We start from the raw sequence: 19,405 nt of genomic DNA, 5'->3' as shown, positions 1-19,405 counted from the left end.
TCCGCCCCCCCCCAGTGCCACACCCACAAAAGGGACCCCGGGCTGGGGTCCCGCCCCCTCAGCCTGGCCACGCCCCTCAGCCTGGCCCCGCCCCCCGCCCGGGGCGCGGCACGAGGGGGAGGGGCCGGGACAGACACGCGTGTGCGGGGCGGCACAGGTGAGCACAGGTGTGACACAGGTGTGACACAGGTATGACACAGGTGTGCAAAGCTGAGCACAGGTGTGAGCACAGGTGTGAGCCCAGGTGTGCAAAGCTGAGCACAGGTGTGAGCACAGGTGTGAGCACAGGTGTGAGCCCAGGTGTGCAAAGCTGAGCACAGGTGTGACACAGGTGTGACACAGGTGTGACACAGGCGTGACATAGGTGTGAGCACAGGTGTGCAAAGCTGAGCACAGGTGTGCGTGTACAGGTGTGAGCACACAGGTGAGTGCACAGGTGTGAGCACAGGTGTGCAAAGTGGAGCACAGAAATGCACAGGTGTGAGCGCACAGGTGTGCACAGGTGTGAGCACACAGGTGTGAGCACAAGTGTGCTTAGATGAGCACAGGTGTGTTCATGTGTGCACATGTGAACAGGTGTGCACACACCCCCCTCCGTTCTAGGGGTGCACACACCTGTGCAGTTACACACACCTGTGTGAGCCCATTTGCACGTGCATGGGGGCACGTGTTCACCTGGCCGTGCGTTTGCATGGGGGGTTGTGGGGATGTGTGCACAGGTGTGAGCACAGGTGGGAGCACAGGTGTGCGCAGGTGTGTTCAGGCAGCAGCACATTTGCACGCTCAGGTGTGGCTGCTCAGGTGTGCGAGAGCTGCCACACCTGCATCATTCTGTATTCACACCTGTGGCCGTTAGCTGTGTGTGCTCACAGGTGTGTGTCCCTGTCACACCTGTCCACGTGTGTCACTGTCACACCTGCCCAGGTGTGTGTCCCTGTCACACCTGTCCACATGTGTCATTGTTACACCTGCCCAGGTGTGTATCCCTGTCACACCTTCCCGAGTGTATGTGCTCACACAGGTGTGTGTCCCTGTCACACCTGCCCAGGTGCGTGCGCTGCCCCACCTGTGCCCTGTCGCACACGCATGTGCAGGGGGGCGCGGGGGCTGCGTGTGCAGGGGGCACACCTGGACGTGCAGCTGGATCCAGGTGTGCATGGGCACCTGTGAGTGCTCAGCCCAGGTGTGCACAGCTCAAGTGTGCTCAGGTGTGCCCAGCCCCAGGTGTGCTCAGGTGTGCACAGCCCCAGGTGTGCACAGCTCAGGTGTGCTCAGGTGTGCACAGCTCAGGTGTGCCCAGGTGTGCACAGCCCCAGGTGTGCCCAGGTGTGCACAGCCCCAGGTGTGCACAGCTCAGGTGTGCACAGCTCAGGTGTGCACACGTGTGTACAGCTCAGGTGTGCGCAGCTCAGGTGTGCACAGGTGTGTACAGCTCAGGTGTGCACAGCTCAGGTGTGCCCGGGTGTGCACAGCCCCAGGTGTGCACAGCTCAGGTGTGCACAGCTCAGGTGTGCCCGGGTGTGCACAGCCCCAGGTGTGCACAGCTCAGGTGTGCACAGGTGTGTACAGCTCAGGTGTGCACAGCTCAGGTGTGCCCGGGTGTGCACAGCCCCAGGTGTGCACAGCTCAGGTGTGCCCGGGTGTGCACAGCCCCAGGTGTGCACAAGGACTGGGAGCACACAGGCCCCAGGTGTGCACATCCCCAGGTGTGCCCATGGATCCAGGTGTGCACAAGGCACAGGTGTTCACAGGTGTGCCCAGGTGTGCCAGGTGTGTCCAGGTGTGCACAGCCCGGATATGCACAAGGATCCAGGTGTGCACATCCCAGGTGTGCACAGGGATCCAGGTGAGCCCATCCAGGTGTGCACAAGGATCCAGATGTGCCCATCCAGGTGTGCCCATGGATCCAGGTGAGCCCATCCAGGTGTGCACATGGATCAAGGTGTGCCCATGGATCCAGGTGTGTCCAGGTGTGCACACGGATCCAGGTGTGCCCATGGATCCAGGTGTGTCCAGGTGTGCACACAGATCAAGGTGAGCCCATCCAGGTGTGCCCATGGATCCAGGTGTGCCCAGGTGTGCCCATCCAGGTGTGCCCGTGGATCCAGGTGAGCCCATCCAGGTGTGCCCATGGATCCAGGTGTGCCCAGGTGTGCACACGGATCCAGGTGTGCCCATCCAGGTGTGTCCAGGTGTGCCCATGGATCCAGGTGTGTCCAGGTGTGCTGGCCCGGCCGTGCCGCAGCCCCCGCCTGCCCGGGGGTTTTTGGGGTTTTGGGGGGTCCCCGGAGGGTGGGGGAGGGGAGACTCACAGGCTCGGGGGGCCCCGCGGTCCGGGGGGGCTGGGCCGGGCCCTGCGGGAGGAGGAGGAGGAGAGAGACACGTTAGGCCCCGCCCCCCGCTCCGGCACCTGTGGGAAGAAGCCGCGGCCCCGCCCCCGGCCCCGCCCACGCCTGCCCGCAAGCCCCGCCCCTCCACGGCCACGCCCTCCCCGGTCACCGCCCTGCCCTCCCCCTCCTTCCCGCACGGACGGACAGACGGACACGGGGGCGGCGCCCTGGCTGTGACCCCTGAGTGACCCCTGAGTGACCCTGAACTGACCCTGAGTGACCTCGAACAGACCCCTGAGTGACCTTGGCGGACCCCAGACTGACCCTGAGTGACCCCAAACTGACCCTCAGTGACCCCGACTGAACCCCGAATGATCACCATGGCTGCACCCTGACCCCAAACTGACCCTGAATTGACCTCTGAGTGACCCTGAATTGACCTCTGAGTGACCCCTGAGTGACCCTAACCTGACCCCTCCGGTGACCTCGATCTGACCCGGAGTGACCCTGACCTGACCCCAACTGACCCATGAGTGACCTGAACTGACCCAAACTGGCCCAAGTGACCCAAACGACCCAGAGTGACACTGAACTGACCCCTGAGTGACCTTGGCTGACCCCAACTGACCCTGATTGTCCCAAACTGACCCCAAACTGACCCAAACTGACCCAAACTGACCCCAATTGACCCCAGCTGACCCCAACCGACCTCAGCTGACCCTGAGTGACCTTTACTGACCCCAGCACTGCCCCGGCCCCCCCGAGCTGCCCCCTGGGATTATTTTGGGGTTTACTTTTGGGGTTATTTTTGGGGTTTACTTTTAGGGTTTATTTTAGGGGTTATTTTGGGGGTTATTTTGGGGGGTTATTTCTGGGTTATTTTTGGGGGGCTCTTTGATTTGGGAGCCAGGGGGACTGGGGGGGTCCCAGGGCTGCCCCTTCCCCCGACTTGGGGGGTGACCTGAGGGGGGAGGGGCCCCCCCAAACTCTGGGGGTCCCCGTGGGGGGGTGGGGACACCTCGGGGGGTCCCCGCAGGTTTGGGGGTCCCAGGGTCCCTCAAGGGGAGCCCCGGGGGGTCCTGGGGAGTCTCAGGGAACATTGGGGGGTCCCGGGGACCCCGAGGGGACACGGGGGGTCTGGGGGCCCCCCCAATTTAATGAGAGTTAATGAGAGTTAATTAAGGGGGGGTGGCACTGACCCCCCCCCCCATGGTGTTGGGGACCTGGGGGGGGAGGGGAAACAAGGAGGGGGTGGGGGGAGAGGGGAAAGGGGGGAGGGGAAAAGGGGGATGGGGGAGGAGAGGATTTGGGGGTTCGGGATCAGGGGATGGGGGAGGGGGGGCTGGAGGATTTGGGGGGCCGGGGGGGGGGGGAGGGGGCAGAGGGATTTTGGGGTGGCGGGGGGAGGGGGGTCAGGATTTGGGGTGCGGGGTCATCGGGGGAGGGGTCAGGATTTGGGTCACTCTGGAGGATTTTGGGGTGCGGGCGGGGGGGAGGGATTTGGGGGGGATTTTGGGGTGCAGGAACACGGGGGGGGCAGGGGGGGTCTGGGATGGGTTTGGGGGTTCAGGGGTGGGGGGGGCTGGGATGGGTTTGGGGGTGCGGGAGGTTTCAGGGGTCTCTGGGGGGTCGGGAGGGTTCGGGGGTCGGGGGGGCCGGAGCGGGGGTCCGTGTTACCTTTTTGTTCCACTTCTATTTTTAGCACCGGAAGAAAAGGCGGGAGAGAGCGGGGGGAGGGGCGGGGGGGGCGGGAGGGGGTGCGGGGGGGGAGGGGGAGGGCAGGGGGGGAGGGGCGGGGTCACACGGGCGGGGGAGGGGAGGGAGGGGAGGGGGAGGGGCGAGAGAGGAGACAAAGAGAAAAGAGATTAAACGGCTCCGGCCCCCCCAGCCCGGGGGGACCCCGAAAGCCCCGGGAGCCCCAGACCCTGCGGGGGGAGGGGCGGCGGCACCCGCGGGGACACCGGGACGGACACACGGACACACAGACAGATGGACAGATGGACAAACGGACACAGGATGGACACATGGACACACGGACACACGGACACGGGATGGACACAGGGACACGGATGGACACACGGACACATGGACACACGGACACAGGATGGACACACGGACACACGGACAGATGGACACACGGACACATGGACACACGGACACACGGACACACGGACACAGGATGGACACACGGACACATGGACAGATGGACAGACGGACACACGGACACGGGATGGACACATGGACACACGGACAGACGGACAGACAGACACACAGACAGATGGACACACGGACACGGGATGGACACATGGACAGATGGACACACGGACAGATGGACACATGGACACGGGATGGACACACAGACACGGGATGGACACACGGACAGACGGACACACGGACAGATGGACACATGGACACGGGATGGACACAGGGACACACGGACACATGGACAGATGGACAGACGGACACACAGACACGGGATGGACACACGGACAGACGGACACACGAACAGATGGACACACAGACACGGGATGGACACACAGACACGGGCTGGACACACGGACACACGGACAGATGGACAGATGGACACACGGACACGGGATGGACACACGGACACACGGACAGATGGACACACGGACACGGGATGGACCCATGGACACACGGACACACGGACACACGGACATACGGACAGACAGACAGATGGACATGGGATGGACACACGGACACATGGACAGACGGACAGATGGACACACGGACATGGGATGGACACACGGACACCAGATGGACAGATGGGATGGACACGGGATGGACACACAGACAGATGGACATTGGGCCAGACACAGGGATGGACACATGGACATGGGATGGACATGAGATGGACACAGGGATGGACAGAGGGACATGGGATGGACAAACAGACACAGGGATGGACACATGGAGATGGGGATGGGCAGGGGACAAGAGGGACATAGAAAGATGGACAGAGGGACAGAGGGACACAGGGACAGAGGGCAGAGACAGAAAAGATGGACACACGGCAGGAGGGACTGACAGTCGGAGGGGTGGAAGGACAGATGGACATCAGGATGGGCAGGAGGACGGACAGAGGATGACAAGGAGCTGGACAGAGGGACAGAGGGACGGACAGGGGATGGGGTGGATGGATGAACAGATGGGAATGATGGACAGAGGGACAGACGGACAGAAACGGGGAAGAGTCGATGTGGGAGGAGGATGGACAGAGGGAGCCATGGAGGGACAGACAGACATGGACAGGGGGAATGGGGATGGCTTGGGTGGGGAAGATGGACAGAGGTGATGGATGGACAGATGGACACGGGGACAGACGGACACAGGGACAGACACAGGGACAGACAGACACGGGACAGATGGACACGGGGACAGGCACAGGGGCAGACGGACACGGGGACAGCTGGACACGGGGACAGACACGGGCAGACGGACAGACGGACAGACAGACGGGGTGCAGGGCTCCCCTCCCCCGCTCTCCTGAGCCCCCCCGCCCCTCCCCCCCCACCCTGGAGAGAGAGACGGCGATGGGGGAGGGCGGCGGGGGGGAGGGGCTCCGGCGGGGGGGCGGGGCAACCGCGGCCCCTCGGCCCCGCCCCCGGCGTCACCTGCAAAGGAAAGAGGCGGCCCCGCCCCTCCCCCACCCCCGAACCGCCCCCACCCCCCCACGGCACCGGCACCGGCAGGGACCGCGCGTGAGGGTGAGTGTGAGTGTGAGTGTGAGTGTGAGTGTGAGTGTGAGTGTGAGTGTGAGTGTGCCCTGAGTGTGAGTGTGTGAGTGTGAGTGTGCCTGAGTGTGAGTGTGTGAGTGTGAGTGTGAGTGTGAGTGTGAGTGTGTGTGAGTGTGAGAGTGTGCCCTGAGTGTGTGAGCGTGAGCGTGAGCGTGAGTGTGAGAGTGTGAGTGTGTGTGAGTGTGTGTGAGTGTGCCCTGAGTGTGTGTGAGTGTGAGTGTGTGAGTGAGTGTGAGTGTGCCCTGAGTGTGTGAGTGTGAGTGTGTGAGTGTGAGTGTGAGTGTGCCCTGAGTGTGAGTGTGTGAGTGTGTGAGAGTGAGTGTGTGTGTGAGTGTGAGAGTGAGTGTGAGTGTGTGTGAGAGTGAGTGTGACAGTGTGAGTGTGACTGCAGCTGTGCCCTGTGAGAGTGTGTGAGTGTGAGAGTGTGAGTGTGTGTGAGTGAGAGTGTGAGTGTGTGACAGTGTGAGTATGACTGTGGCTGTGCCCTGTGAGAGTGTGAGTGTGAGTGTGTGAGTGAGTGTGAGTGTGACTGGGTGAGTGTGAGAGTGTGCCCTGAGTGTGAGTGAGTGTGAGTGTGTGAGTGTGAGTGTGAGTGTGCCCTGAGTGTGAGTGTGTGTGTGAGTGTGTGAGAGTGAGTGTCAGTGTGCCTGAGTGTGAGAGTGAGTGTGTGTGTGTGCCCTGAGTGTGAGTGTGCAAGTGTGAGTGTGCCCTGAGTGTGAGAGTGAGTGTGTCAGTGTGCAAGAGTGTGACTGTGCCCTGTGAGTGTGAGAGTGAGTGTGAGTGTGCCCTGAGTGTGAGTGTGAGAGTGTGAGCTCTGAGTGTGCCCTGAGTGTGATCAATGGGTGCCCAGTGTGTAATTAGCATGTGTTTAATGAGTAATTAGCGTGTGTTAATGTGTCCCAGGTGTTTCCCAGCTCTGTCCAGCTGTGCCTAGCTGTGCCCAGGTGTGTCCCAGGTGTTTCCCAGCTGTGCCTAGCTGTGCCCAGGTGTTTCCCAGCTGTGTCCCAGCTGTGCCCAGCTGTGTTCCAGGTGTGCCCAGGTGTGTCCCAGCTGTGCCCAGCTGTGTCCCAGCTGTGCCCGCCACTCTTTGCTCTCACACCAGGTGTGTGTTTATTGTGCCCAGGTGTGTGCTTGGCGTGTCCTCAGCCTGCCCAGGTGAGTTTAACCCAATGCACCAGGTGTGCATTGAGCATGCAAGGTGTGCACTTAGCGTGTCCTTAGCATGCACAGGTGTGTTCAGAGGGCTCTCAGGTGTGCTCAGTGTGTGCTGAGCGTGCCCAGGTGTGTCCAGGAGTTGATCGTGTCCTTGGCACTCCCTCAGTGTGTTCAGGGACCCTCGGCCCACGCCAGGTGTGTCCTTGGCATGTGCAGGTGTGAGCTGGGCGTGCCCTGAGCGTGCCCAGGTGTGTTCAACCCACGCCAGGTGTGCATTTAGCACACACATCACACGCTCAGGTGTTCATCGTGTCCTTAGCATGTCCAGGTGTGTTTACCTGTCCAGCTGTGTTTACCTGCCCAGCTGTGTTCACCTGTCCAGCTGTGTTTAACCATCTCAGGTGTATTTACCTGTCCAGCTGTGTTTATTTATCCAGATGTGTTTATTTCTCCAGCTGTGTTTACCTGCCCAGGTGAGGGCTGAGCTCCCGCACTCCCAGGGCTGGCCCCAGGTGTGGTTGTGCTGTGTTTCTTCTGTGTTTCTTCTGTGGTTTTGGTGTGTTCTTTGCATGGTTTTGCGTGTTTTTGGTGTCGCTTTGCCGAGGTTTTTGCGTGTTCCTGCCATGGTTTTTGCATGGTTTTACCATGTTTTTGCCATGGTTTTCATGTATTCCTGCCCTGTTCTTGCTGTGGCTTTGCCATGACTTTCATGTGGGTTTTGAGTGATTTTGGTGTGTTTTTCACGTGGTCCTGACGTGGTTTTTGAGTGTTTTTTGTGTGGTTTTGCTGTCGTTTTTGCATGTTCCTGCTGTGCTCCTGCTGTGGTTTTTGTGTGGTTTTGCTGTGCTGTTCACATGATCTTGCCCCTTTCCTGCCCTGTTTTTGCCATGATTTTTGCATGGTTTTGGCCATGTTTTTAGCGTGTTTTTGCCATGTTCCTGCCGTGCTTTTGCATGGTTTTGGCCATGTTTTCAGTGTGGTTTTGCTGTGTTTTTTTGCCATGGTTTTTGGCCATGTTTTTGCCTTGTCCCTGCCCTGTCCCTGCCGTGTTCCTGCCATGTTTTTGCTGTGTTTTTCGCGTGTTCCTGCCCTTTCCTGCCATGTTCCTACCATGTTTTTGCCATGGTTTTCATGTGGTTTTTGCATGTTTCTGGTGTGTTTTTGCTGTGTCCCCGCCATGTGTGTGGTTTTGGCTGTGTTTTCGCCCTGTTCCTGCTGTGTTTTTGCCGTGTTTTTTGCATGGTTTTGGCCATGTTTTTGCCATGTCTCTGCCATGTTCCTGCCGTGGTTTTGCCATGTTTTTTTGCGTGTTTTTTGCCATGTTTTTGGTGTGTTTTTGCCATGTTCCTGCCATGGTTTTGCCGTGTTTTTTGCGTGTTTTTTGCCATGTTTTTGGTGTGTTTGTGCCGTGTCCGTGCCGTGTCCCTGTGCCCGTGCCGTGTCCCAGGGCCGGTGCCGTGTCCGGCCCTCTCCGGCCGTTCCCTCGGGCGGCTCCGGCGGCGGCTGCAAAGCAAAACTGGGGGAGGGGCCGGGGGGGTTTGGGGGTCCCGCGACGGCGCCTGGGGAGAGACGGGGTCACCCCAACCCCCCCGGGACCCCCTGGTCACACAGAGCCCCCTGGGGTTGGGGGTGACGGCGCCCACACCGGGATGGACACGGGGGGGTCACAGCCCGGCCTGGGGGGACAAACGCGACACGGGGGGACCCCAGGGGGGCACGACCCCCCTCCCCCCACACCTGGGGGCTCCCTGAGACCCCCCCAATCCCACCCCACCCCCAAAGGTGCCTGGGTGCCCCCAGGGCTGGGGGTTGGGGGTCCTGGGGGCTGCAGGGTCCCTGTGGGGTCCCTTGGGTGCTGTGGGGTCAGACATGGAGGCACTGTGGGGTCTCTGTGGGGTCCCTTGGGTGCTGTGGGGTGGGACATGGGGGCACTGTGGGGTCCCCATGGGGCTCCATGGGTGCTGTGGGGCAGGACATGGGGGCACTGTGGGGTCTCTGTGGGGTCCCTTGGGTGCTGTGGGGCAGAACTCCCCAGGTGCACCTCTGGGTGCTGTGGGGCTGGGGGGGTGCTGTGGGGCAGAGCTGTGGGGCAGAGCTGTGGGGCGGGGTTATGGGGTAGAGCTGTGGGGTGGGGTTATGGGGCAGCAATCCCTGTGGGGGACGGACAGCACCTCCAGGTACTTGTAGGTGCCAGGACTGGGGGTGCTGTAGGGCAGGACAGCGCAGAGCTGTGGGGCAGGGCTAAGGGGCAGAGCTGTGGGGCAGGATGGGATCTATGGGGCAGGGTGTGGGGTCACTCACTGTAGGGCACGCAGTCGTACTGCACCTCCAGGTGTTTGTAGGGCTGGAACAGGGGTGGCTCTGGGGTGCTGTGGGGCCGGGCTATGGGGCAGGATGGGATCTGTGGGGCAGGATGGGATCTGTGGGGCAGGATCTATGGGGCAGGGCTGTGGGGCAGCACTCACTGTAGGGCACGCAGTCGTACTGCACCTCCAGGTATTTGTAGGTGCCCGGGCAGGGGTCGGGGAAGGCGTCGGAGCCGGCAACCACCACGCACTGAGTGCGGTTATTGCACCTGGGGACACGGGGGCACACGTCAGGGACAGGGCAGGGACAGGGGACATGGGTACACGGGGACATATCAGGGACACAAGGACATGGGTACACAGGGGGACATGGCAGGGACACGGCAGGGACAGGGCAGGGACAGGGCAGGGACATGGGGGGGACATGGTGGGGACATGGAGGGACACGGGATAGCAGGAACACAGGGACACATCAGGGACATAGGGACATGTCACAGACACAGGGGGACACATCAGGGACACAGAGGGACATGGGACACCAGGGGACATGGGGACACAGGGGGACAGCACAGGGGGACATCAGGGGACACAGGGACACAGGACATGAGGAGACATGGGGACACAGGACACAAAGGGACACAGAGACATTGGGGACACATGGGGTCAGCAGGGACACAGGGGGACAGGGGACCTGAGGGGACATGGGGACAGCAGGGACATGGGGACACAGAGGATGTGGAGCTGGAGACATGGGGACAACGAGGGGACATGGGGACACAGAGGACATGGGGACAGGGGACAGACAGCAGGACAGTGGGGACACACAGGACATGGGACACGGGACCAGGGACACAGGGGACAGTGGGGACATGGGGACATGGGGACAGTGGGGACATGGGGCAGGGCAAAGGTGTGGCCTGCCCCATGTCCCTGTGGTGGGGGGGACGCCGTGGGGACTCAGGGACATCCTCAAGCTGTGCCACCCCCGTGCTGTCCCCAAGCTGCACCCAGGGCCACCCACCCCACTGTCCCTCAGTGTCCCCGTGTCCCCCCTGTGCCACCTCCACGCTTCAACTGTCCCCAGGTGTCCCCACGTCCTGCCTGGCCCCAGGTCCCCTCCACATCACCACCGGGGCCATGTCCCCACGTGTCCCAAGTCCCCAGCACGTCCCTGCTCCCCATGTCCCACCCTCATGTGTGCCTGTCCCCATGTCCCCAGGCTGTCCCCAGGCTGTCCCCAAGGTGTCCCCAGGCTGTCCCCAAGGTGTCCCCAGCCTTCCACACGTCCCCATGCCCCCTGTGTCCCCCCGTGTCACGGTGTCACCCCCATGTCCTCTCTGTGCCATCCTGTGCAGGGCCAGGGCCAGGGCCCCAGTGCCCCACAGTGTCCCCATGTCCCACCCCTGTCCCCATGTCCCACCCTTGTCCGTGTGTCCCCACAATGTCCCCATCCCCCTGCACACCCCTGTCCCCATGTCCCCTACCTGTCCCTCTGTCCCCATGTCCCAGGCCCATTGCTGGTTCCTGTCACCTGCCTGTCCCATGTCCCCAACCTCCTACACCTTCCCAATGTTCCCAAATGTCCCCAATACTCCCAATGTCCCAATGCCCCCAGTGTCCCAGTGTCCCCATGTCACCTCTGGGCCATGATGGGCTGGGCCTGGGGCAGGTGACACTGCACATTCGCCATCTGCCCTGGGTCCTTAATGTCCCCATGTCCCCCCATTGTCCCCAATGTTCCCAACGCCCCCAATGTCCCCCAATGCCCCCAGTGTCCCCAGTGTCCCAAATACCCCAAATGTCCCCAAATGCCCCCAGTATCTCCTGTGTCCCCAATACCCTCAATGCCCTTCAATGTCTCCAATGTCCCCAGTGTCCCCACTGCTCCCAATGTCCCCACTATCCCAGTGCCCCCGTGTCACCTCTGGGCCATGATGGGCTGGGCCAGAGGCAGGTGACACTGCACACTCACCATCTGCCTGGGGTACCTGATGTCCCCATGTCCCCCCATTGTCCCCAATGTTCCCAATGTCCCCAGTGTCCCTAATGCCCCCAAATGTCCTCAATGTCTCAAATGCCCCCAATGTCCCCAGTGTCCCCACCATCCTCAGTGTCCCCAGTGTCCCCGTGTCACCTCTGGGCCATGATGGGCTGGGCCTGGGGCAGGTAGCACTGCACATTCACCATCTGCCCTGGGTCCATGATGTCCCCATGTTCCCACATTGTCCCCAATGCCCCCAATGTTCCCAACACCCCCAATGTCCCCAATGCCCCCAAATGCCCTCAGTGTCCCCAATGTCCCCGTGTCACCTCTGGGCCATGATGGGCTGGGCCTGGGGCAGGTAGCACTGCACGTTCGCCATCTGCCCGGGGTCGGCATCGCAGATTTTGTCGTCGGTCCGGCCGTAGTTGGCGTCGGCCACCAGGACGACGTCGCTGCCGGGGCAGCGCAGCTCCAGCGGGTACCCCTCACACGCCAGCTCCCGGCGCGCCAGCCCGAACGGGAGAGCCCCCCGGATCAGCCCTGCAACCCCAACACGGGGTCAGGAACCCCCAAACACCCGGGGTACCCCAAACATCCAACCCCACTGTGCCAGCCCAAACGGGAGAGCCCCCCGGATCAGCCCTGCAACCCCAAATGGGGTCAGGGAACCCCCCAAACACCCGGGGTACCCCAAACATCCAACCCCACTGTGCCAGCCCGAACGGAGAGCCCCCCGGATCAGCCCTGCAACCCCAACACGGGGTCAGGGAACCCCAAATAACTCAGGAACCCCAAATGGGGTCCCTCATCCCCACCTCTGTGCCCCGCTCAGCCTTGGGGCACAGGGACCACCTGGGCCCCAAACCCCAAATCAGGGGCCCTGGGCACCCCCCAGCCCTGCAGCCCCCAGGCCCAAATCCCAAACACCTGGGATCCCCCAATCCCAAACACCTGGGATCCCCCAATCCCAAACACCTGGGATCCCCAAATCCCAAACACCTGGGACCCCAATCCCAAACACCTGGATCCCCCAATCCCAAACACCTGGATCTCTGATCCCAATACCTGGGACCCCAAACACCTGGGACCCCAAGCCCAAACACCTGGATCCCTGATCCTGGCAATGGGAATTCCCAATCCTGGACACTGGGAGACCCCAAATCCCTGACACCAGGGACTCCAATGGATGTTTGGGTTCCCCAAAATTCTGGTCTCCATTCCCTGACATCGGGTACCCCCAATCCAAACACCTGGGACCTCAAATCCCAAACACCTGGGACCCCAAATCCGTGGTACCTGAGACCTCGGATGGGCGTTTGGGTCCCCAAAAAATTCAGCGGCCCCTCAAGCCTCAACACCTGGATCCCCCAAACACCTGGATCCCCCAATCCCAAACACTTGGGCCCCAAACCCCAGACACCTGGGATCCCCCAAATCCTGGACACCTGGCATGTTTGGGTTGCCCAAAATCCAGAAACCCCCCAATCCTGATGCCTGGGACCCCAAAATCCAGGTTCTCCCAATCCCTGGCAATGGGGACCCCAAATTCCAAACACCTGGGACCCCCCAAAGCCCCGGGTCTCCCAATCCTGAATTCCCATTCCCGGATTCTGGGACACCCCAAGAGCCGGGCCCAGCTCGGGGCTGTTGTGCGGCCTTGCACACTCACTGCACACCCCTTACACAGCCCTTACACACCATTTACACAGCCCTTACACACTCCTTACACACCATTTACACACTCCTTACACACCATTTACACTGCCCTTGCACACTCACTGCACACCATTTACACACCCTTTACATACCCCTTGCACAGCCCTTACATGTCCTTTACACATCCCTTACACAGTCACTGCACACTCCTTACTCTCCCTTTCACTCCCCTTACACAGTCACTGCACACTCCTTACACACCCTTTACACACTCCTTGCACACGCTTTACACACCCTTTACATATCTGGAGTATTGTAGAGCCCTTGCACACTCTTTACACACCCCTTACACAGCCCTTGCACAATCCCTGCACACCCTTTGCACAAACATTCACAACCCTCGCACCCCCAGGCACCTCCGGGCTGTGACACAGCCCTTGCACACCCCTTACACTGCCCTTAATACACCGCTGGGATGTTGCACAGCCCTTACACACCTCTTACACGCCCCTTACACACCCCTGGGCACCCCTGAGGTGTTGTATGGACACGCGCCTTACACACCCCTTACACACCTGCGGTATTGCACAGCCCTTACACACCCCTTACACACCCATTGCGCACCCCTTACACACCCCTGGGCACCCCTGAGGTGTTGTATGGACACGCACCTTACACACCCCTTACACACCTGTGGTATTGCACACCCCTTACACACCCCTTACACACCCCTTACACACCCCTGAAGTGTTGTATGGACACACTCCTTACACACTCCTTACACACCCATTACAGATTCACTGCACACCCCTTACACACCCCTTACACACACCCTGTGCACTCCTGGGCACCTCTGGGTGTTGTAAAGACACAACCCTTACACACTCCTCACACACCCCTTACACACCCATTATACACTCTTGCACTGCTGGAGTGTTGTGCAGCCCTTACACACTCCTTACACACCACTTACACACCCCTGGGCATCTCTGGGCTGTCACACAGGCCTTGCACGCCCCTGAGCAACATTGAGGTGTTGTATAATCCCTTACACACCCCTTACACACCCCTTGCACACCCCTCACACAGTCCTTACACACCTGGGGTGTTGCACAGCATTTACACAGCCCTTACACACCCACCCCTTGCACACCTGGGGTATTGTACACCCATTACAAACTCCTTACACACCCCTTACACACCTGGGGTATTGTGTATAGCCCTTATACAACACTTGCACACTCCTTGCACACTCCTTGCACACCCCTTACACACCTGGGGTTGTGATACACCCATTACACACCCATTACACCCCTAGGGTATTGCACACCCCTTACACTCCCCTTACACTCCCCTCGTACGCCTGGAGTACTGTTACACTGATACACCCTTACACACCCCTTACACACCCCTTACACAGCCCATACACACCCCTTACACTACTGGGGTATTGCACAGCCTTTATACAACACTTACACAGCATTTACACTCCCCTTACACACCTGGGGCGTTGTACACCCATTACACACCCCTTACACAGCCCTTGTACCCCTGGGGTATTGTAGAGCCCTTTCACACCCCTTACACAGCCCTTACTCACCCCTTACACCCCTGGAATGTTGTACACACCTTACACTCCCCTTACACACCCCTTACACAGCCCTTACACCCCTGGAATGTTGTACACACCTTACACAGCCCTTACAAACCCCTTGTACACCTGGGGTATTGTAGAGCCCTTACACAGCACTTACACGCCTGGGGTATTGTGTATAGCCCTTATACAACACTTACACAGCCCTTACTCACCCCTTACCCCCCTGGGGCATTGTACACCCATTTCACAGCCCTTACACAACCCTTACACAACCCTTACACCCCTGGGGTCTTGTTACACCCATTACACCCCCCTTACACACCCCTTACACACCCCTTGTACACCTGGGGTATTGTAGAGCCCTTACACAGCACTTACACACCCCTGGGGAGTTATACACGCCTTACACAGCCCTTACACACCTCTCACAAACTCCTCTCACAATTCGCACACCTGAGGTATTGTACACCCATTACACAGCCCTTACACAGCCCTTACACAGCCCTTACACACCTCTGGGCACCCCGGGGGTGTTGTACACACCTTACACACCCTGTACACTCCCCTTACACACCCCTTACACACCCTTTACACTCCCCTTACACACCCCTCGCACTCCTTACACACCCCTTACACACCCCTCACACTCCCCTTACACACCCTTACACTCCCCTCACACACCCCTTACACACCCCTTACACTCCCCATACACCCCTTACAGACCCTTACACTCCCCTTACACACCCCTTACCCTTTACATACTCTTACACACCCCTTACACTCCCCTTACGCACCCCTTACCCACCCCTCACACTCCCCTTACACTCCCTTACACACCCCTCACACACCCCTTACACTCCCCTCACTCTCCCCTTACACACCCTGTACACTCCCCTCACACTCCCCTTACACTCCCCTCACACACCCCTCACACTCCTCACACGCCCCTTACACACCCTGTACACTCCCCTCACACTCCCCTCACACTCCCCTTACACACCCCTCACATTCCCCTTACACACCCTTACACACTCCTCACACGCTCCTTACACACCCTGTACACTCCCCTTACACTCCCCTTCCACTCCCCTTACACACCCCACACACCCCTTACACACCCCTTACACACCCCTTACACTCCCCTCACACCCCTGGGGTGCCGCCCACCCCTCGCCCCCTCCTCAAGCCCCCCCTGTGTCCCCTCCCCCCTGTCCCTGTCCCTCACCGTGGCCCGAGGGGAGCAGCCCAGCAGCAGCACCGGGACCAGAACCGGGACCAGAACCGGGACCAGAACCGGAACCGGGCCGGGGGTGGGGGAGGGGCGCGCCATGGCGGGGGAGGGGCGCGGGGACCCCCCAACCTCAGCGGGGGGATCCAAGCTGGGGAGAGAAAATGGGGAGGGGGTTAGAGAGGGGTTAATGGGGGGAATCAATGAGGGGGGGTTAATGGGGGTGATTAATGAGAGAGGGGTTAATGGGGGGAATTAATGAGGGGGGATTAATGGGGGTGATTAATGTGGGGTTAAATTAATGTGAGGGTAATTATTGAGTGGGGAAAGAATGGGGGTGAATTAATAAGGGTTAGGGTTAAAGGGTTAAATTAATGGGGGGTTCATTTATGAGGGGGTGAATTAACGAGGGGGACTGAACTAATGGGGGAGGTTAAATTAATGGGGGAGTAAATTAATGAAGGGGGTTAAATAAATTGGGGGGGTGAATGGGGGGGTGAATTAATGAGGGGGTGAATTAATGAGGGGGTGAATTAATGGGGGGGGTTAAATGAATGGGGGTGTGAGTTACTGAGGGGGGAATTAATGGGGGGGGAATTAATGAGGGGACGAATTAATGGGGGTGTGAATTAATGGGGGGGTGAATTAATGGGGGGAATTAATGCGGACATAAATTAATGAGGGGGTGAAATTAATGGGGGCCTGAGTTAATGGGGGCCTGAGTTAATGGGGGGTGAATTAATGGGGGGGTGAATTAATGGGGGGCTGAGTTAATGGGGGGGGAGGGGGGACCGCGCTGTCCGGACCCCCCCCCCCCCCCATCTGCGCCCCCCCCGATTCGAGGGGAGCCGAGCCCCCCCCTCAAATTCCGCCCCCCCTCCAGGCGGGCGGGGCCGGGCGCCCGCCCCTCCCCCCCATCCAGGGGGGGTCCAGCCCCCCCAAATCCGGGGGGGCCCTGACGTTCTGTCCGTGCCCCCCCCTCCCCGGACCATCTGCTCCCTCCAAATCCCGCGGGATCGGAGGCCCCCCCCCCCGCCAAACCCGCGGCCCCGGGGGGGTCAAAGGCGATTATCGATTATCGATTATCGATTATCCGCCCCCCGCCGCCCCCGGGACCGCCAGGGCCCCCCCCCCCCCTCACCCCGCGCAGGGGCCGATGCGGCACGCGGTGCATTGTGGGAAGCTCAGCCCCGGGGTTGCAGGGGCGACGGCGCCGCGGTGCATTGTGGGGAGAATCCCCCCATCACCCCCCCTTCCCCCGGAATGATGGGGGGGGGGCGCAGCGCCATCCCAGAATGCTCAGCGCGCGACATCGGCCCCCCCCCCCCCCCCCAAACCCCCCCCAATTGCACCCCCCCCCCCCTTGGGGAAACTGAGGCGGGGGCGGACCCCCCTCAGCCCCCCCCAAAAAATAAAACCTGGGGGGTCCCCACCCCCCCTCCCCCCCCCGCCTCAGATTCCCCGGGGTATGGGGGGGGGGGCGGGGGGGGGAGGAACAAACGCGTCCCCCCAGGAGGGTCCCAAATGAGGGGGGGTCGGGAGGGGCCGCACCCCCGTTTTAAAGCGCCCCCCCCCCTCAATTCCCGGCCCCCGCCCTGTTCCCCACCCCCCCCCCCCTTTATCCTCGGCCCCCGCCCTGCTCCCCCTCCCCAAATGTCACCCCCGGCCCCCCCGGGACATTGCTCGCCCCCCCTTTCCTCAGCCCCCCCCTCCGCTTTTCCCAGCCCCCCCTCTTTCACGGCCCTCCCCCGCACCTCGGGACCCCCCAGTTCCCACGACCCCCCCCCATTTTCGCAGGACCCACCCCAGATTTACGCGACCCCCCCGGTTAAATCCCCCCCCATTCCAACCCCCCCATTTTAACGACGCCCCTTTCTCACCCCCTCCCCCATTTCCCAGCGCCCCCCCGGCCCCTCCGCACCTGCGGGGGGCGGCTCCCCCGGCCCCCCCATCCCCTCCTCCCCCGGGGGCCGCTCCCCCAGACCCAAACGGCGCCCCTGGACCCCCCCCGTGCCCCCCGGACCCCCCCGGACCCCCGGACCCCCGCCGTACCTGCGGGTTCAGCTCCATGCGGCGATCGCGGCGCGACCCCCCCCGCACCGCCCCGCGCCCGCGGGCTCCCCCCGCCGGCGGCCGCCGGAACTGCGGGACCCCCGCCCGCCCCTCCCGGCCCGACAGCGCCGCCCGCGGCCGCCGCCGGAACTGCAGCGCCCCCCTCCCCGACTCTGCAGCGCCGCCCGCGGCCGCCGCCGGAACTGCAGCGCCCCCTCCCCGACTCTGCAGCGCCGCCCGCGGCCGCCGCCGGAACTGCAGCGACCCCTCCCCATCCTCCACCCCCAACACCGCCCCCCGCGGCCGCCGCCAGAACTGCAGCGACCCCTCCCCCACCCCAACACCGCCCCCCTCCCGGTCACCGCCGGAACTGCAGCGACCCCTCCCCCACCCCGGGACCGCCACTGTCCCCTCTTCGTCACCGCCCCTCTCCCTCCCCGCCCCCGCCCCCTCTCCCCAGGGTCACGATCGGGACTGGACTGCAGGGACCCCTCCCCCATCCCCCATCCCGCTACCGCCCCCCGCGGCCGCTGCCGGGACTGCAGCGACCCCTCCCCCTCCTGGGCCGGCCTCTGTCCCCCCGTGGTCACCGCCCTGCCCCTCCCCCACCCCTCGCAGTCACCTCCCGGACCCTCCCCCTCCATCGCCCCCCCGCGGTCACTGCCGGAACTGCAGCGCTGCCGCTCGGGGGATGGGGGGCCTGAGGGGGCGTTAATGAGGAGTATTAATGAGGGGCATTAATGAGTGGCCGTTAATGAGTGGCCGTTAATGAGGGCATTAATGAGGGATGCTAATGAGGGCAGGGTAAACGAATGCGGGTAAATGGGCTTGATAAGGGAGGAGTGTTAATGAGCAGTACTGCTAATTAGGGGCGTTAATGAAGATGGGCGGGGCAGGAGTGAGCCAGAGCTTCAATGATGGGGGGGGGTTAATGAGGGAGGGTGCTAATAAGGGGCGTTAATGAAGGTAGGTGTCAGTGGGGTGAGCTTTAGGGAGGAGTCTTAATAAGGGGGAGCATTAATGGAAATGTTAATGAAGAAGCATTAATGAGGAAGGTTAATGAGCTGGGGGTTATGATGTGAGGCTCCTCAAGCCAATTAACAGGCAGGCCCGTCCCAGCTAATGAGTAATTAAGAGCAGCAGGAGCCCTGCTAATTGCTGTCATCAGCCATATATTAGCATATGCTAATGAGCTGGGGTAATTAAACTGGAGCTTGTTAGTTGTACAGGGATAGGAAAAGAGGGTGCATTAATTGACATGGAGGACAGAGCAGGGTTTATTGGGGAACTCATTAGTTTAATAAGAGAGTTAATTAATGAGCTCTCGTGCAAGGCACGA

The 19,405-nt window shown here is 61.1% G+C and overlaps 1 protein-coding gene across 1 annotated transcript in view; it reads right to left on the bottom strand.

Annotated features, from left to right (window-relative positions):
- The window catches only part of LOC143696274 (adhesion G protein-coupled receptor L1-like), a 43,809-nt gene extending 25,843 nt beyond the window's left edge, over positions 1-17,966 (bottom strand). The window contains 5 exon segments of the mRNA XM_077192227.1: positions 1,639-2,354; positions 9,709-9,818; positions 11,860-12,073; positions 16,012-16,146; positions 17,936-17,966. Coding sequence (XP_077048342.1) covers positions 1,639-2,354; positions 9,709-9,818; positions 11,860-12,073; positions 16,012-16,146; positions 17,936-17,966 — 1,206 coding nt within the window.
- Between the last annotated feature and the right edge of the window lie 1,439 nt (positions 17,967-19,405).

Source organism: Agelaius phoeniceus, chromosome 32 (assembly GCF_051311805.1).
Source record: "Agelaius phoeniceus isolate bAgePho1 chromosome 32, bAgePho1.hap1, whole genome shotgun sequence".
Lineage (NCBI taxonomy): Eukaryota > Metazoa > Chordata > Aves > Passeriformes > Icteridae > Agelaius > Agelaius phoeniceus.
Note: the sequence above shows the minus strand (reverse complement) of the source record. Positions and strands in the feature narration are given on the sequence as shown.